The sequence below is a fragment of the Furipterus horrens genome, unplaced genomic scaffold (genome assembly GCF_987537825.1).
Source record: "Furipterus horrens unplaced genomic scaffold, mFurHor1.1.pri manual_scaffold_11, whole genome shotgun sequence".
Classification (NCBI taxonomy): Eukaryota; Metazoa; Chordata; class Mammalia; order Chiroptera; family Furipteridae; genus Furipterus; species Furipterus horrens.
The window spans coordinates 2,618,532-2,637,401 of NW_028327181.1; the positions used below are offsets into that span (position 1 = coordinate 2,618,532).

An 18,870-nucleotide genomic window follows, 5' to 3' on the forward strand; every position below is an offset into this window, starting at 1 on the left:
CGCCTCTCCCCTGGCCGCCTCTGTGATAGGCGAACACAAGAGGGAAAACCCGCCTTTCTCCCCGCCTCCCCGGCCGGGGGCGGGGCGAGCGGCCGCACTTTCTACAAACGCTTTCGGGACAGGTCCCGGAGGAGGAGGTTGGGGTGGGGGTTTAAATTGTATCGTCTCCCTACGCTGATTGGTTGCGATGGAAGGACAGCCGCGCTGCCATTGGAGGCCCTAAACTCCGCCCCCTCACGGTGTTGAAACTCCGCCTCGGGAGGTTTAGTCACGTGGCTGGAGGACCCGGCTCCGAGTAGACTCCAGGGACTTCCGGCTTTTCTCCAACTTCTCGAGAACCTGGCCTTCGGGACCCGCTACCTCCCCGCAAGATCTGGGAAGCCGAACTCCCAGCAGTGTGGCATCTCCAGCCCCTTGACCTCCTCCAGCAGTTCAGTCCATTCATTCCTAGGTTCGAAAGGTTAATTTCAGCAGTCTATTATTCCTTCAGTCAAAAGCCGCTGGCAGAGCGTCTACCAACTACGGGAGTCAGTGGGTAAACCTAGGACCTCAGAAAGCCTTAGCCCAGCATACCCACCTATGTCACAGATGGGGACCAGAGCACCAGAGGGAACAGTCACTTACTTCCTGCCCACGGTCGCCCAGCAGTTTAATTGCAGGGCCTGGATCAATCTTTTAACTCCCCAGGGAACCAGCCTTGCAGTGATCCCCACCCGGGGAAGACGCAGTTGGTTTGGTCCCGGAGAAGCACAGGTGTCCTGGATGTTTCTTCCTTTGAATGCAGGGAACGTATCCAGTTACAGCTCTCCCCTGGGGGCCCCTCCTGGGGATGTAGGCGAACGTTACCCACTCAGCCATTCTCCCTTTGATCCCCAAGAAGGCTTTGGAGAACTCAACATTTGCCCAAGGAGCCTACCTAGCATTGCACCAGGAAAGTGGGAAAGCAAAATAAGGTGATATATATATGAAAACGCTGGAGACAGTAGTCACTAAATTGCTAAATGGCATTGGTGTATCATTTCAGGTCTGGCCCTCAACTTCCTTAGCTGTCAGATGATTTTGGAGGTGGGCAAAGAGTGATCTCCAAGGTTTCCTTCCAGCTTCCACACATACATAGAGGTTTTTACTTTCTCTGAATCCATTAAGTCAACATTTCCTTGAGCTGTATACCTGGTATTGTCTGATCCCCCAAGGACAATACAATGGCAAATAAGACACACATCCATATTTTTAGGGAAGAAACAAACAAGAAACCACTTTTTAAAAGATATTACATTTGTATTAATGCTACGAGTAGAGTGAAAATGGGGAATTTCACAGCGTGAGCAGGGGAAAGGTGGCTTTTTTAGATTTGGTGAAGTGAAACTCTCTTTGAGCTGATGGCTTAAAATTATACCCTAAATACGTAAGATCTATGGGAAAAGGTACTTCTAGGTAGAGGGAGGAGCAGGTGCAAATGCCTGGAGATGGGCATGAGCTTGGTGTGCCTGGGAAAGAACAGAGCCCAGTGTGACTGGAATGGAGCATACGATGGGGAGAGAAGGGAGGGGATCCTGCTGAAGGCAGCTGGGGCTCGACCACAGAGAGCCTTGAAGACGGTGCTGCTCTCTTTGTTCCAAATCCACTTTCCTCTCCCCTGCTCTGCGCATCAGGCCTCAATTTTGTAACTTGATTTTATTCACTGCTAAATGGCTACCATGTCAAACTGCTACACCCCCATATGCTTTATTTTTACTTATTTTTAGTTTTTGAGAGAGTGAGAGAGAGACATTGATTTGTCCTTCCACTTATTTATGCGTTCATTAGTTGCTTCTTGTATGTGCCCTGACTGGGGGATCGAATTTGCAACCTTGGCATATTAGGATGACGCTCCAACCAGCTGAACCACCCGGCCAGGGCCTGGAAACTTATGCTGTCATGTTCTTAGGAGCCCTGAGCCACCATTTAACAACCACAGAGAGGCTGCTGGAGAGACCACAGGGAGCGAGAGATACAGCTGTCCTAGCATTCCATCAGGGCCCAGCTCGCAGATCCATCAGCTGTTTATAGTCACGCAAGTGACTATTAACAACAAGATTGGCAGAAGAACTGTTCAGCTGAGCCCAGCTCAGCTGGCAGGATTGTGAGAAATATGAACATGTTTGTGTTAAGTCATTACATTTGGGGGTTGTTACATAGCAATAGGTAAGCATATTCCCCGAACCTAAAGCCAAGGGCATTCCTTCCTCTCAGACCTGTTTGTCTTCCTGAGGTCCTAGTTCTAGTTAATGGCATTCAAGCCAGAGCCAGAAACTGAGACGTCATCCTATAATCCTTCCTGCCCACCACTCCTAGCCAACCAGCCGCTATGTCTAGCAGGCTTGACCGTCTGACTATGTCTTGAATCTGGCCCTCGTCTGTTGCTCAACAACTTTGCTCCAGTTCAGGGTCTGTGGTAACTTCTCTCGACCCACCTGTCTTCATACCTGCAGTCCAGTTCTCAGATCTGCCAGCCTGTTTACAGTGATTCTTGAAGAACGCATATCCAACCATGGCAGTTCTCTGAATACCAGGCTTCCGAGTTCCCTGCATCCTGAAGAATAAAGCCCAAACCTACCTAGAAAAGGCCATTTAAGAATGGCCTTTATGCCCTGGCTGATGTGGCTCACTGGGTTGAGTGCTGGCCGGCAAAGCAGAGTGTTGACAGTTCGATTCCCAGTCAGGGCACAGGCCTGGGTTGCAGGTCAGGCCCCCAGTTGGGGGTGCGCGAGAGGCAACAACACATAGATGTTTATCCCTCTCTTTCTCCCTCCCTTCCCCTCTCTGAAAATACATAAATAAAATCTTAAAAAAAAAAAAAAAAAAAGAATGGCCTTCTGTACTTTCGCAAGCCTACTGATTGCTCTGTCAGTCAAGGTTCAGACAGACAGGAGACAGAACTGCACCAGTTACTTCATGGGGGTAATTTAGTGTAAGAAATTACTAACTAGGTGTAAACTGGTTAACTTGGTAACTGAAGGGGTAAAGAGAAAACCTGAAGGCATCACAGAAGTAGCGACTACAGGGATCAGCTCTCACCACTCGGGAGGGAGGGTTTGGTGTCATTTTAACTCAGAAGTTACCCAGACCCTGACACCGACTTCGAGGAGGGGGCTCTTGCTAGTCATCCTGTCTTCGAGGCTCTGCTCTGGGGAGGAAGTGCAGCTGCCAGGGTCAAGTGTTGCTGGGATGATGCTCACAGGAAACTCTTTGGTCCTCTGGCTTCGCAGTGTCCCTGGAGCACTCCCTGTGGCAGAGTTCCCCCTGAGACAGCTGCCAGAGCAGAAATGAGGTTTTAGGCGGGGCTAGAAGCTGAGAAAGTGTCTGGGTAACTGATGCACTTGCCTCCTTACTGTTCTGCGTCCTTGCTTTTCGAGTGTGGCTTCCTCTCCCAGAAATCAGGTGCTGCTTCTCTTTGCCAGGTTAACGCCTACTTCCCAGCTGTCACTCTCTAGGAAGCCTTCTTCAACTTCCCTGACGAGGTCAAATGCCTCTCTAGTAGGCTCTGTCTTTGCAGCATGGTCACAGTTCCAGGTTTAGACTTCGTGGAACTTTTTGATCAATGCAAGGCATTAACTGCAAGGGCAGGGACCCTCCACTGCTACCCCCTTGATTTGCTTTTCTTAAACGTATGTTCCTAACCTCTAACGAAGTAGTTGGCACAAAGTGGGGGCTCAATAAATATTTGTTTAATGGAGTGAGGAGCGTATGTGCAAATGGATGAGGTCCTCAATACCATGCCTGAATAGGGATTTTTCTGGATCTGCCTCCAGTAGCATCTCAGGTCCCATCGCGACATAACTTCTTGTGTTGTCATTCTGAGATGCTCTGAGCGTACATGCAAGCAAAACGTATTATTATATATTCTCACAGACGTGCGTTATTCTTTTGAACAACTGTTTCACTGCACAAAGTACCATACTTTAGTTAAGCAGTCCTTTCTTCAGACACATTGAGATTGTATCCATCTTTTGCTTCTCCATAAACAGTTCTGCTACCAATAGCCTTGTGCGTAACATTCGTGTACATATGTGCAGCCATATTATACATGTGCACTGAAACACCATCTTTTATGTTGGTTCAGGGTAAAGAGCTTATGCAGACATGGCAGCAAGGATCTGGCTTGGATGCTTAGAAAGTAACGCAAAGGGTGTTAGTTTCGAAGTCGGACCTCCGCTTTCAGAACCCAGTACTCATCTAGTCCTTGGTGTAACTACAGTGTGGGAGCCACTGTGAAAGTGAACTCTTCCAACCAAGCTCCAAAGACACGGACACATTAACTACAATGTCTTAGATTTCTTTGCTGCATCCTTCCATAGTTATTTTCCTTTCACAATGTGACATTTGTAATTGTTGTCACCGACGCCAGGCCATAAACTCGTCTAGAGGATAGCAGTGAATGACAGATGAAGGTTTTGTTCTTAGGGAACTATTTTTATTTTTACTTTGATAGTTTTTGTGTGTGTAAGGATTAAATGAAATAGAAGTAAAGTTATTAGCAAAGCAGCTAGTTTATTTACACGGATACACATATACAATATGCATTTATGTATGTAAACGTTAGGTTGAAAGATTCATAATTAGTCTTGCCATGACTACTCCCCTCCCCATTCTTCCTGAAGAGCTCACACCTTAACCTCCAAGCGGCCCAGCGCCTTGGTTTCCTTTCAGCGCCGCCAGTAGGGGCAAGAATTAAGCAGGCACGCCTATTACCTAAGCAACAGTCAAAGCGTTCTCAGAATGACTTTACAAAAGGGTTACCAAGAAGTGGGTTTGTTTATTCTGTTAGGGCATTATAAAAAAGTGAGAGGTGCTAGCGACAGACTGGAGGTGTACCGGGGGAAGGCACTCCGCAGCAGTCACTAATCGAGAGCCATAGTTTGTTCGGGTTACCGGGTGTGTGCGCGCGGAAAAAAGTGGGGCTGACGGTGCTTTCCACTCCTTCGGATGTGATAACGGTAATGGGCCCGCCGACTTACTTGCGGTTTCGTACTGAATAAAGTGCTCTGAACGAGCCTAACGAGCAATGCATATGCGAACATTTCTTTTTCTCTAGGATTAAATGCGCGATGGAGAGCTTTCCAAAGTAACAGAAAAGCCACTAGGTAACTTCCTGAGCCCCCGACACACACCAAAGAGGGTTTGAGAACAGCTTCGGGCCCCCTCCTAGCCCGACTTTAAAGGCTGGCGTGGGACGCATGCGCCCGGCACCCGCTGACCTGCGCGTGGCACCCAGAGCCCGGACCTTCTTCCCGACAGCCAGCGGGGTAGAAGGGAGGGGAAACGGCATTCTCGCGAGGCTTCTCGAGCGCCGGCGGACGCAGTGGACACGTGACTCTCCTGAGCGGCCTTCGCCTGCCCCCTCCCCCTTCTTGGAAACCCGGCCCCCTCGCCCCTCTCCCACCCCGGAGCCGCAGTAATGGACCGTTTGGGTTCCGGAATTTCCTTGGATCCAACCACTGGTACCGGGGCGGCGGGAGCCAGCGGACTCCGTGCTTGGCGGCGAAGGCGGGGGCGGTCAAGATGGGGGGGGTAAATCATCTTCCCTCGCCGAGGAGGGAGGCGGGGCGGAGAGAGGCGCCGGGGGCTAGGTGGGGGAGGGAGGAAGTCACGTGGGGCGCGCGGCGCGCGCTGCGCCTCATCCGTCGCCCCGCCTCCTTTCCTCCTGGCGGGGCGGGGGGTTGGGGGGAGGGGCGTCAAGATGGCGGCGGGGAGGTAGGCAGAGCCGGACGCCGCTGCTGCCGCCGCCACTGCCGCCTCCGCCGCTGTCGCCTCTGGTTCCTCAAGCTCTCGCCGCCCGGGAGGAGCTGCACCGGCGCCGCGTCCCGCGGGGAAAGTGAGTCCTCCCCTGAGCGCTTCCCTGCTCCCGCACTCGCTCTCCCGGACAGCCTCCCACTCCCACCCTCCTCACGGAGCCGTGCGGGGCCGGGCCGGGGGGGCCGCCACCTCAGCCCGCTTTGGGGCCTCTCTCGCCGCTCTCGGGGCTGCCTGTCCCGGGGCCCTCGAGAGTACGGTCCCGGCGGCGGCCCCGCCGCGTTCGCTCCCTCCGCCCGTCACGCCGGGCCCTGCGGGCACCGCGCGTGGGGCTGACGGGCCCCGGGGGCCCCCGCTGTCCCGGGCCGGAGGCGCCCCGTTTGGGGCGGGGAGGCGGGGTGTGCGGACGCCGGCTCCGGCCCCGCGGGGGTCGCCTCCCTTCCTGTCCCCGTTCGACGCCGGGGTGCGAGGTCCCGGACCCGCAGGAAAGTGAGCTCCGCAGCCCTTCAGAAGTCCTGCTGCCGGGGGGCTGCCGCCGGCGCGGGGCGCGCGCGCGGGGGACAGGGGCGCCCGCACCTGCCGCGCGGGACCGCTCGCGCTCGGGCCGCGGGGGCGGGGGGGACTTGCGGGGACCCCCTTCGCGCCTGCCCCGGGCTGGAGGCTGACTGCCGTCGCCGCGGAGGGGAGGGCGGCCGGGGCTTTGCCGGCCGGGAGTGCGGGGCGTAACCGGGACCTGAAGTTCCGCGGAGCGCGCGTGCGGGGGTTTCCGGGGGAGGCGTGGGGACGGCCGGGCCGCGGCGGGGGCTCGGACGTGCGGGAGCGACGGTCGTTTCGGTCCCGGCCGCCCGTCTCCTTTCCTTGCGCCCCGGCTTTGTGCGGCTGTGGGGTCTCCGGTGGCGGAGCCCCCTCTCCGTGCGCGCTCGGGTCCCGCGGGGGCTTCGGTTTGGGGGAGTCGCTGTGGAGGGACGTGGGAAAGGGACGGGCGAGCGGGGGAGAGTCGCGTCCAGCGGCGCTTTCGCCCATTGAATTGCGCAGCCAATTGTAGCCGCACCCGGAAGTTTGTGCCGGACACGTGGTGGCGCGGGGCGGTGAGCCGGGGCCCCTGCGCCCCGAGAGCGGCTGGGTCGCCGTCGGTGCGCGGCGGAGGGGCTCGCGTTCCCCAGGCAGTTGCAGCGGGGCCGGAGCGCGGCTGCTGCGGCTCCGCCGGGCGGCCCCGAGCGCTGTCATCGCCGGCGCAGCCGGGGCGCAGGTGGCGCTGCCTGCGTCCCTCGGACCGGCCTGCTGCGGGGCGCCCCTTCCCGCTGCTCCGCCCGCGCGGGTCGGGGCCGGGCGGCTCGGGTCCCGGAGCTGCGGGCGCGGCCTCGCTCAGATCCCGGGGGTCCGTGCGGGCTTCGGGCCGGACGCAGGGTGCGCTGCGCGCAGGGAGCGCTTTGTGGTCCCGTTTGAAGCGCTTTCCGAACTTGACGTGGTCGGGGACCGGACACCGGACACGGCCGCCGTTCTCCTCTGGCGTCTGCTGCTCACCTTCCTTTCTGACTCGACGGCGCAGGGTTCCCGCCGCTGCTGCAGGCGGCCGTACCTCCGCGGCTGGTGAGCGCTGAGCGGGGGCTCGGGCTCGGGCTCGCCCTCCCCTGCGCGTGGGCGTCGGCCAGTTTCCCGGGCGCGTTCCTGCTGACGACTGTCTTGTTTATTTCTAGGGGGGCGGGGGCCAGCGCCGTGAGGGGCACGGACCGCAGCCGTCAGGGCCGCGTGTGCTCAGAACGGTTCTGACTCGCTGACTTTCGGGGCGCGCGCGGTCCGCCGCCCCTCCCACGTGCGCGCTCGCCAGTGGGTCCTGAACGGCCGAAAGGCCTGCTCCCGCAGCCGGGCTCTCCGGGCTCTCGGGGTCCTGCTCTGACCGGCGGGGCCGCCCGGCGGGCCCCGCCACGTTTGAAGGGCTTTCCTGAAGCCACTGTTCGGAAACGGGCCTGAGCCGGGCTGCTGTGGCCCGGGGGCCGGAAGGTCAACGGTTCGAGTCCCGTTGGGGCCCAAGCCTGGCGTGGGCGAGAGGCGGCCGACCGGTGGTTCTCGATGTTTCTGTTTCAGGTCGGTGGTTCTCCCTCTTTCCCTTCTTTCCCCCCTCTCCGGACAAACACACAGACAGACAGACAGACAGAACAGGCTCGCTTAGAGCCACAGGCACGTTGCGGCTTTTCTCAGCCTCTCGGCTGAGCTGTGAGTTCAGACCTGCCGTGTTTCTGCGGGTTCCCGCCCTCCGCCTGCCTCAAATAGATGCCTTTTGAGAAGAATTGCTTTCCCGTTAAATAGCCCATTAATAACCCACATGGTGTAATGCTAAGGTTCTTTAGTGTATTTTATTTTTTTTTATTTTTAAAGATTTTATTTTTAAGAGAAGGGACGGGAGGGAGAAAGGGAGAGAAACATCAACGTGTGGTTGCCTCTCGTGCGCCCCCAACTGGGGACTTGGCTCACAACCCAGGCCTGTGCCCTGACTGGGAATCGAACTGGTGACCTTTCCGTTCCCGGGCCGGTGCTCAATCCACTGAGCCACACCAGCCAGGGCTTTTATTATTATTTTTAATTGACTGATCCACTTTGTCTTGAATTTACTAAGTATTAAGGACAACTTTGGGATATCACTGAAATTTTCTGTAGATGGAAAAGATAAGACTCTTTAAGAGCAGAAACTTTTATGAATAAAATACAGTACAAAGCCCATCAAATAGTTTATTGTTTTAGAGGCAGCAGATAGCACATTTCCCCCCAAACTTTTTCCTGCGCACCATGGTGAGGAATTACGCTTCGTTGTGGCGTGCTACGTTCACACACACAGAACTGAAACACGCCCTTCGTGAAGTAAGGCTTTCTCTCTGTATGTGTCGTGCACTGATTCCTTGTTCCTGTGCCGCATCGTTTAAAAACCCTGGTCCCGGGGCCGGAGCCTGACTAGACAGCCCACTGTGGGGCCCGCAGTTTGGGGAAGACACGCTTAGGGTTAGGGGCTCGGAGTCCTGGGGGGAGGCGGGGCCAGCCGTGGGGGGTGTGACTCTGCTCCGAGCTGGCAGTCTCGTCTGGGTCCCCGTCTGGGTCCCCGTGGCTCACCCCCTGTAGGCCTCAGCCTCGCACCCGGGACGGAGGGCTAAGAGGGAGAGAAGCCAGCCGCAGACTCAGCCTGAAGAAAGTGGCCGCTGCCCGGGGGCGGGTCAGGCGCTGGTGCGTTCCCTCCCCCGCTCCGTCCTTGGGCCCCCCTCTTCATAGGCAAGGGGCCCTTTGTGGGTCCTCGGTCCTGCAGGCGCTGCCCTGAGGGCGGGAGGGAGCCTGTAACCGCGGTAGCTCCCTGGGGAGGTAGGAGGTGAAACAGTACGAACTGCGTCTTTTTAGGCACACAAGCCCCTCTGTGAGGAACTTTATACGGACCTCTTTTCTCATCTTAAGGAACCAGCACTCAGTAGACGCTTAATAAATACTTGTTGATGGACTGTATCAGCTCAATTCTAAGTGGGTCATTATCCTTCGGATTCTTAAACGGTGTGTCAGTCATCACGTCTGGGCTGCATGAAAACAGAATTAAAGCTGAGTCCAAAGTCAGACATGCTTCGCGCTGTTAAGTAACAAGGAAAACCCTTTCTGTTACTAGTTCGGGCACAGATACTGGCTAAATGATACTTTCTGTGCACGTTTAACGTGTCTATTATTGTCCCCAAAGACACTAACCAGTTGAGTGGATAAACTGGATGTGCGACACTTTAGGTAAAAAGGGAACCAATATTTTATAGAACTCATTTGGAAGTTAATTATTGAATAGATTGCCAACACACAGTCTCTGCCCTGAGAAATAAAGTGTTGCGTCAGCAATATGGAGGAAAACGTTTCTTGGACATGATACTAATGTTTATCAGAATGATAGTCACTGACATTTACTTCAGATAGTACAGTGGTCCTGTGAGGTGGGTTCTATTTTCCCATTTGAGGGTGAGGGAACCAGGTCACAGACGTCCCCAGATGGCGTCACGCTGCTCGTGGGTGACGCAGCCAGCGTTTGAGCCCAGAGACTGCGGGCCTCTGGGGTCTGCTCCGCAGCTGCAGACACGCCCTCGCGTCCCCGGCCGGAGCTGTAGACCGGAAGGGCCTGTGTCAGGTCCCAACAAGAGGAACCGTGTCCCTGCTGCTGGGTTTCAGGGCTGGTCTTCTCGGTGGGAGCTGCACCCTTTCCTCCTCCCACGCGCGCGTCCATGACCTCAGGACCCTCTTCCTGCCCAGGACGGCTCCTCGCTCCTCCCTGCTGCTGTGCCCTGGGCTCTCACTTAGCGTCGGCGCTTTCATGGTGCCCTGTTCTGAAATGGGTGACATTTTCAAATTATTTGTGATGAAGATGGAGCCGTTCCGACGCCCATCGGTGAGATACCATAGAAGCACCACTGTTAGTAACTTTGGGTTTGTTGGGTTGCTACGTGGTGAGCGTCGTCCGAGGCCTTTGTAGGCCCAGGTGACACGGTTCTCTTACACGGAACAGTGTTCGCGTTTCTGTGGTACTTAGCGGGTGAGAGTGAACGTGTTTCCCCTCTCAGGGATAAATCCTGCTTATTTGTGAAGTGAGGAGGAGAAAATTGGATAATAGCACCTTTTAAGGGCTCAGCCTGAGCACTGAAATTCCATGAGTCTGTAATAGTTTCAAAATAGGAATATGATGAAACGTTACAGGTTTTGCCTAATGGAGTTAGAGAAGGGCACAGATGTTCCCTCTCTCCCTTTCTCTCCTTCTCAACTGCAAAAAAAGTGCAAGGAGCCCTGGCTGGTGTGGCTCAGGGGACTGAGTGCCAGCCTTTGAACCAAAAGGTCATGGGTTTCATTCCCACTCAGGGCACAGGCCAGGCAAGAGGCAACCACACATTGGTGTTGCTCTTCCATTTTCTCCCTTCCTTCCCCTCTCTCTAAAAATAAGTAAATGAAATCTTTTTTTTTAAAGTGCAGCTAGAGAATTTGTACCCAATTGGCTAAGAGAAAGTATACCTAGATTTTGTCTGTGTGTGAATATATGTAAATTTTAATGTCTTCTATTGATAGCTTATAAAAGATGTCTTTAATGGACATTGTCAATACTAGGTCACTACTCAGATCAGAGGTCTCAGGCTGTGATTCCTATGAATGAATTTTGAGTAGGTAACTGAACTGTTGCCATCATTTCTTGTCTGAACACCAACAAGTTTATCCCCCAAATTCCTCCTTCCAGGAAAAAAAAATTTTTTTTAATTGTATGCTGTCAACATGTGACAGCAACTCAACTGATAGTAGGGCTAAGTCTGTTAGCTATTTCTAATTCCACTTTTCATGACAATTTGGTATAATCTACAGGTAGTCTTAGTTTTCTTTTTCGTTTTAAAGATTTTACTTTTATTTTTAGAGAGGGGGAAAGGAGGGAGGGAAACATCAATTGATTGCCTTTCACACACCCCCAAGTGGGGACCTGGCTGGCAACCCAGGCACATGCCATGACTGGGGATTGAACTGGTGACCCTTTGGTTCTTAGGCTGGTGCTCAATCCACTGAGCCACAGCAGCCGGGGCAAGAATATTTTTATACTTTTAAAAAATAATTTATTTATAATTATTTGTTTATATATTTTTAGAGAGAGGGGAAAGGAGAAAGAGAGGGAGAGAAACATCACTGTGTGGTTGCCTCTCACTCGCGCCCCCAACTGGGGACCTGACGTGCAACCTTGTCACATGCCCTGACTGGGAATCGAACCAGCGACACTTGGCTCACAGGCCAACACTCAATCCACTGAGCCACAGCAACCAGGGCAAGAATATTTTTATACTTTTAATGCTTGTTGTTCCAAAAGTATATTCCAGAAAAGCTCTCATTAATTCAGTAACACTTTTCACTGATTTTTGTTTGTTTCATGAGTTAATGTTCTGTACAATCTGTATAAATAGATTGGTGCGCATCTGATGGATTAATGGGCCCTGGGACCTCCAAGTGTTCAATGTACTTTTGTTTCAAATGTACATATACTATATCCAATATTTACTTTTTAAAGATGACACTTTGATAGTCTGAGTTTTATTAATTTAGGTCAAGATTAGCCAGAGCAAGTGGGCCAGGACCCTGTATTCCCATGAGTTCTAATGAAGTATCTTATGGAGTGAAAGTGTTTTTAAGTCATTGGTTTTGCTCTCTTGGTACGCACTTTTGCTGTGTGCTAGGATAACTTGTCAAGTATGGCCGACTGTGTCTGCATTAGAGAAACAGGTCACCTTTGTTTTAAATCCATCTTGGGACGTTTCTGCTGTGTATCCCTGATGTTCAGTTCTTTCATACTCTTCATCTTGCTGCCTGATACTCCAGCCCCTTCCAGTTTTAAGTGTGGAAACTTCACAGTTACCAACATTGACGTCTTCAGTTTTTTTAAGTCCTCACCTGAGATGCTTATTGATGTCTAGGGAGAAGAGAAGGAGGGTGAGAGAAGCATCAGTGTGAGAGAGAAACAGCTTGCAGCCTTTTGGTGTGTGGGCAGCCAGCTGAGCCCCCGGCAGGAGCCAGCGTGGGTTTCTTGATCTATTCATTGAAAAAGGAATAAGTGGGCTTTGAACCATCCAGATGTGGGTGGGTGACCTTGGCCAGGTAATTTCAGCTTTCTGAGCCTCAGTTCGATCTTGCGCAGGGTTGTGGGCTCGTGACGGATATGAGAGCCCAGCACTGCGTCAGGCCTCTCCCACCATCCTGCCCAAACTGTCGTCTTCCTTAGACTTCTTTTCCTTCCTCTGAAGGACTCTCTGTCCTTCCCCTCCATCCTTTATACAGTGGGTTTGCCCTTAGTTTCAATTCTGGATGTCGTGGTTTCCTACCTTAAATTCATTCATGTGTCTATTAGAACTTCAAAGTGATACACACACTTGTGTGCCATAGACCTGCCTCGTAGGGGATTTCTTTGTTAAATATTTTGCTTTCATCCAGAATAGTAGTCCTTATATGTTGGAAGTCATGGGCATGCCATTCTTGGCTAATACATTTCCTTTTGTAGGACATAATGAAACTGACATTTAATTCTGTTGCATAGTCTGAGAACAAATGGACCAGCTAAAAATTAGTGTATTATTTATATAACGTGAAACTAGTTTTCGGAGAGAAACAAGTACAGGTTTCCCATAAGTATGTTTCTGTATATAATTGATTATTTCAGATACGTTACTGAGAAAAGGTAAAACTGAGAACGCCCCGTTACGGTTTTGTTCACCTCAGTGGGGGAACACATTGATCTTCTCCTTGGAGTCCGTTGGGAATCCCAACGTGAAATGTAGTTGCTGCTCCTAAGTGGGCATCTTCCCCCTGAACTCCATGTAACTCGTCTTTCAGGGCTCTGGGCTCAATTTCTGATTACCTCCTCTAATTACCCATCAACTCCTCTTTTTAAAAAAATTCTCCCTGTCATTTTGAGCTTTTATGTGAACCTGGTTTTAGGGATTCTCCCTCCTAAATACTGTGGAGTCGTGTGCCCTTCTTCATCTTCACACCCGCCGGTGCAGTACGTCGGCACCCGCTGGCCTGCTCCAGCAGTTCTGCAAGGTGGCGCCCTGCTTCGGCCTTAGAGAGTGCCCACGTCGCTCATGCCCCCACGCGTTCCGGCTCACTGTCCAGAAAGTCCTCGTCTGCCTGCTGGTTTCTTCCTTGAGACTCAGCCGCATGGCCATCTTTGTGCCCGCTCTCCCAGGCCAAGTGCCGCGTTGCCTTCGGTCCCCGCAGCATACCATGGACGTTCTCTTGCTGTGATTTACAGACTGCTGTCTCTTCCACCTTAATGTGGATTTGGGGGGATCAGAGACTTTTCCTCCTTTCCACCTGACATGCAGCAGGGTCTTCATAAATAAAGAATGGATCCGGTAGAAAACGTTGGTTTATATTTAGAAGAGAGTTAATTGTCATTTGAAGTTTTTTATGTTAATGTTTAATATTTTGTTCTACAGATGGTGGAGCCAGGGCAAGATTTACTGCTTGCTGCTTTGAGTGAGAGTGGAATTAGTCCGAATGACCTCTTCGAGATTGATGGTGGAGATGCAGGGCTTGCAGGTCCGACACCTACCCCTTCAGTTCACCAGGTAAGTGCGCGTGTTCCTGAGCCTCTGTGAGAGGGAGGGCTTTCCTTCGTTTCCATTTGCACTTGCAAAAGAACGTATTATTAAGCCTTAATTTAATACATGTATGTGAAGGTTATGTTATGTTGAGTGTTAGTTTTCATTCATGAGGTGGAAAACATGGCCGTGAAAATCAGGACCCTTTTGCTTTGCTGTATACCGTGTACGGGGAAGTGGCAGACGGGTGAATTGTTCAGTGTTTGCTGAGAGGGTGGCTGACTCCTCAGCGGTTTGTCTCTGCGTGCTGCGTGGGGACAGCTCTCCGAGGTTCCCCTGGTGCTGTGCGCGCTGCTTACCTGCCATCTGCGGTCACGTGTTCTGTTGGAATGTGACGCCTGGCTTTTTTCTTCTAATGAAATAAATTGTCTCTTGTTCTTGAAACAGAATTCACTGTGTCGCTCTTCCTTTTCCTCGGCGGTGTCTTCTCTGCAGTCGGTGCCGCTGAGCGCACTGGAGCTCGGGCTGGAGGCTGACGCGGCGGTTCCTGTCAAGCACGACGCGGAGACGGCGCCCGCCCCCGCGCTGCTGAACGTCAGGGTGAGAGTGGCCTGGGCGCGGCGTGGGCGCGGGGGGTAGCCCCGGGTGGGGCGGCCTGGGCTCAGCAGCGCTGCTCCTTGCTGCTGCTTCCCCGGGGTGCCGCTCTCCTCCCCTCCTTCGTGAGGCCTCCTGTTCCGTTCCTGCCGTAGTGACGTTGCCGAGAAGGTAGTTTGGACAAAGCAGAACCTTACTTACTGCAGACGATACAAACGGCATGAAATAAAAGATAAACTCTGCGTTGTCCCACTCCACTTTCAATTTAGCTTGTTTATTTCAGCTTTTGTTCATTGCTATATATGTTTTTGTGATTATAATCGTGCTTTAAATATAGATTTTATCTGACCTTACCTTAAATATAGCGGTTACTAACTGAAGCCTGGTGGTATGAAATTATTGGACAAACTGGTTAAAACGCGCTAACTTGTGGTAAATCATTGTTGAGAGTTTTGTTGAAACGTGGTAAGTAGTAGTTAGAAGATTCTTGTTCTAGGCGTCATGGACAAATAAGTTTGAAGTGGAAAGGAAGTAGAAATATACTTAAATTTATAAAAGTATTTCTGTTACACTTGGGTCGCTTATAGTCACAGACATATTGTTATCCTCAAATCTTTACTGTTTTTTCCATTTTTGCCCAGCTCCTACCCCCTCCCCTGTGAAGATGCTCTGCAGCCCTGTTTTAGGCTCAGAGGGAGCACACGCATTATCCCCAGTACTTGTCACTTACATGGCTGGGTCACTTGTGTGACAGGAATTTAAAGCTCTGCTTGGTGGGTTTTATCTTAAGTTCTAAACATCGGTAGAGTCTGTATGAGTAAACAAAGTGGTGGACAGGAGTCCCAGGGCTTTAGAAGCGGGGCGCGGTCCTCGGAGAGCCTGGGCCTCCGGTGGTGAGCGCGTTCCCTGAGAGCGTCCCCGTGGGGCGGTGCTGGGATGACACGCACTTCCTGCTCCAGCCCTCGTGCCTTGCGCCACCTTCGCTCTCCCCGACAGCTGCCTAAAACGTCACGCTGCCCTGTACCTTTTCCTTAGAACGGTGCATTTTAGCTCGGAGGTTGTTGTGATCACCCTTAATTAGAAAGGTGCCAGCGGTTAGGCAAGAATGAAGGTCTACTTCAGATTTCAGATGGCCGCTGTGTGCGTGGGCATGGGCTGCACCGGAGGGGACAGTGCTTTTCAGGGTGTGATGCGTGTGGTTTTCTCGTTGCTGTAGCAGCAGCCTCCGTCCACGACCACCTTTGTGCTGAATCAGATAAACCAGCTTCCGACCCTGGGATCCACGATTGTAATGACTAAAACGCCACCTGTAACAACGAACAGGCAAACCATCACTCTGACGAAGTTCATCCAGACCACGGCAAACACACGCCCTTCAGTCTCAGCACCAGCAGTGCGGAATGCCGTGACCTCTGCGCCTTCGAAAGACCAGGTTCAGCTGAAGGACCTACTGAAAAACAATAGTCTGAACGAACTCATGAAACTGAAGCCACCAGCCAATATCGCTCAGCCCGTCGCCACAGCAGCTAGTAAGTCTTCCTCTCCGCAGTGTCGCTGCCTGCCTGCGGCGCTTGCCTGGCCTGCGTGCACTTCAGGGGAGCAAAGTGTGCAGGCCTTACCAGCATGGGGCTCTGAAACGGAGTGTGGAATTCCCAAGTGGCTTTGTTCGCACCACGAGAGCCCAGTTTTATATGTTGTGAATAACCAGTTAACATTTTTCTCTCCTTTAAACCGATGCTTCTCAACCCTCCTGTGCCTACGCATCGCTTGGGGGTCTTGTTCAAAGACAGGATCAATTCAGTGCATCTGGGTTGGGGCCCAAGGGTCTGCGTTTCTAATCAGCTCTTCGGAGGTGCTGTTGCTGGTGGCCCTTGGACCGCGCTTGAGGTTAACAGGCTTTTAAACTGACAGCTTCATACTTTAACTCAGCCCTTTACAGTTTTATGGTTTTGCCTGTCATTGGCTCTATTGTTTATGGATAGTTGTGTTTTTAGTAAATTCTCTTTTAAGATACATACACTCTCATTATAAAATAACACTATATTTTCTTTGACGAGTGAACACCTATACTACTTTTTAATAACAGCTTTATTGAGATATAATTTACATACCATACAATTTACCCATTTAAAATGGATTTTGGTATATTCACAGAATTGGACGACCATTACCACTAGCTAATCCATAACACTTTAAGGGTAGGTTTCAATTTAAAGAGAAAAAGCGCAGCAGTGCTTAGATCACACCTTTTTCGGAACCCATTATGCATAAAGAATGTAGATTTTATAGTTAGTTTTTCCTCCTTGGAGCGGTTTTTTTGTTGTTGCTCATTCATTCAACAAATATTTGCTGCGGGTCTGTGTGTCGAGCACTGTTCTGGGATTGTGAGACTGTGGCTGAGAAGGAAAGCGTTGGAACCTCTGCTCTCGTGAGCTTGCGTCCTGGTGGAGTCGCACAGGATGTAAGCTGTGCTGCGTGTCGGGGGCCATGCCGTGGGGGGAGAGGCGGTGGCGTGCGGGGCAGGGGGAGGCTGTAGTCTAAAGTGCCAGGTGTGGAGGAAGCATCCCAGTCCGTATGGGGGGGTCTTTTTAACTGGTAATAGAATTAATCTTTTTTTTAACTTTGGCTCTATCAGGATTTGGTATATTTTTAGAGACTGAAAAATGTGAATTCTTAAGAGGGATAGTTTGTTCTTCCTTGTCTTCTCCACTGAACTAAATAGTATTTGAGTCACTGTCATGTAATCAGACCGTGGCGGGCACCGTGGAGATGTCCCCTGTCCTGAGCTGACCACCACTGCACGCTCGTACACTCCGTCGGGCCCCTGGAATGAGGTGACAGGTATTGGCTGGACAGCTCCTCCTTCCCAACAGCGGTTTTATCTTTCTGGTTGCAGGGGAGAAGTTTTAGGTCTTGGTATAGACCGATGTATAGTATGGTTTTGTGGCAGAATCGACTGTTTGGAAGTTGTAACATGCTTGTGTTTATAAAGTAAAGAGTGGGGGGCATTCCAAAGGAAGGGACGCAGGAAGTATGGGTAGGATGATGTGTCCCTAGCCGTCTCCAGTGACAGGTGCAGCTAAAGGTACCAGGTAGTCTCTTCTTTATTTTTGGGTCTGTGCTGTTGAGCTCTTTTGGCTGTAGTCTTCCTCTCAATGTCATCACCCTGAACTTAACGATTGTGAAGTTGTTTTAACGGTCTTAGGACTGATTTCCACGTTCTGCCGTGGAGCACAGGACCATGACCATGACCCAGTGGAGGTGCAGGGCAGTTTCTGACACGGTTTTCAGGGAGGTTTTTGGGTTTAATGAGGAGGACTGCTGCTTTTTGTGAGCGGCTCTGAGGACCCCACTCCACTCTCAGCTCTGCGCGTGCTGAGCTCAGCGTGCCGTCGGGGGGCAGGAGTCTGGAGAGCAGGGCGGAACGGGAGCAAGCGGGGCTGCCCGAGCGGTGTCGCGTGCAGTCACATCCCCCACGTTCAGTGGACTAACTTCCAAAGATAGAAGACTGCAGACCAGGGCCGCCCTGGTGTGGAAGCCTGAGAAACGCTGCCGACCTAGGCCGGGGCTGAGGAAGAAGCAGGACGTCTGTGGTGTGGAAGGTCATCTCTGCACTGAGGAGAGGACGGTGGGGTGTCAGCCTTCGGCTCTTGTCTGTGCGCCTGCCCCCTGGGACCCGCACCCGCGGGGCTGTTCTCTGGGTGCCCGCCGCTCCCGTGAGCCCGGTCCTGCCACTCCGCACTGTTGGCCTGCTCTCCCGTGCTGCTGCGGGCGGGTCAGGCCTGGAGGAAGTTCTTACCTCCGTTCCGGCGTTGGCTTAGCTTTTCAACACTTGCGTCCTAGTTAGTTTGGACTTCCGAGTGAGAGGGCCCCATATACGCCTCATCTTTCGGTAGAACAGACAAGATGCTAATCGGTGCCCTGGGGTGGTTTCACACTCATCTCAAGAACCCGGTACCAGGGTGCTTCTGGAACACCTAGAGTCGGGGGCTCGTCGCGCAGTCCCTGGGCCCCTTGGCCGCAGGTGGGCGCCGAGTGGCGCCCGCGTCGGGGCTCTCCGTTGCCGCGCTGAGAAGCGTGCGCAGGGGCGGGAAGGCAGGGTTCGCAGTGCTGTGTGCCTCCCTTCTGGGAATGATCGTTTGGCCTTGGAAGTGAGGGCTGTCCCGTCTCGTCTCGTGAGGTTGGGCCTGTCTTGGTGAGAGCACCAGGTTTTTGTTTGTTTTTAATGAACCAAGTACCTTAAAGTCATGTTGGCTCTTGGCATTTGTGTTGAAGTGACCTGTTCAGTAGTTCTGGTGAAGGTGCCTTTGATGAACAGGTTTCAGATTTTCTGTGCACACCTTTCCTTTTAAGTTACTTGCTTTTTAAGGTTAATTCTTGCTTCCATAATGGTATACAGCTTTGAATGTTGTCATTCTTATACTTCATAATAAGC

General features: G+C 52.3%; 1 protein-coding gene across 1 annotated transcript in view; it reads left to right on the plus strand.

Moving 5' to 3' along the window:
- Positions 1 to 5,716: 5,716 nt before the first annotated feature.
- Positions 5,717 to 18,870, plus strand: part of SBNO1 (strawberry notch homolog 1) — a 44,742-nt gene continuing 31,588 nt past the window's right edge. Inside the window, exons 1-4 of the mRNA XM_090291356.1 lie at positions 5,717 to 5,854; positions 13,737 to 13,868; positions 14,337 to 14,441; positions 15,652 to 15,964. Coding sequence (XP_090147482.1) covers positions 13,737 to 13,868; positions 14,337 to 14,441; positions 15,652 to 15,964 — 550 coding nt within the window. The 5' untranslated portion in view covers positions 5,717 to 5,854. The remainder of the gene's footprint in view (positions 5,855 to 13,736; positions 13,869 to 14,336; positions 14,442 to 15,651; positions 15,965 to 18,870) is intronic.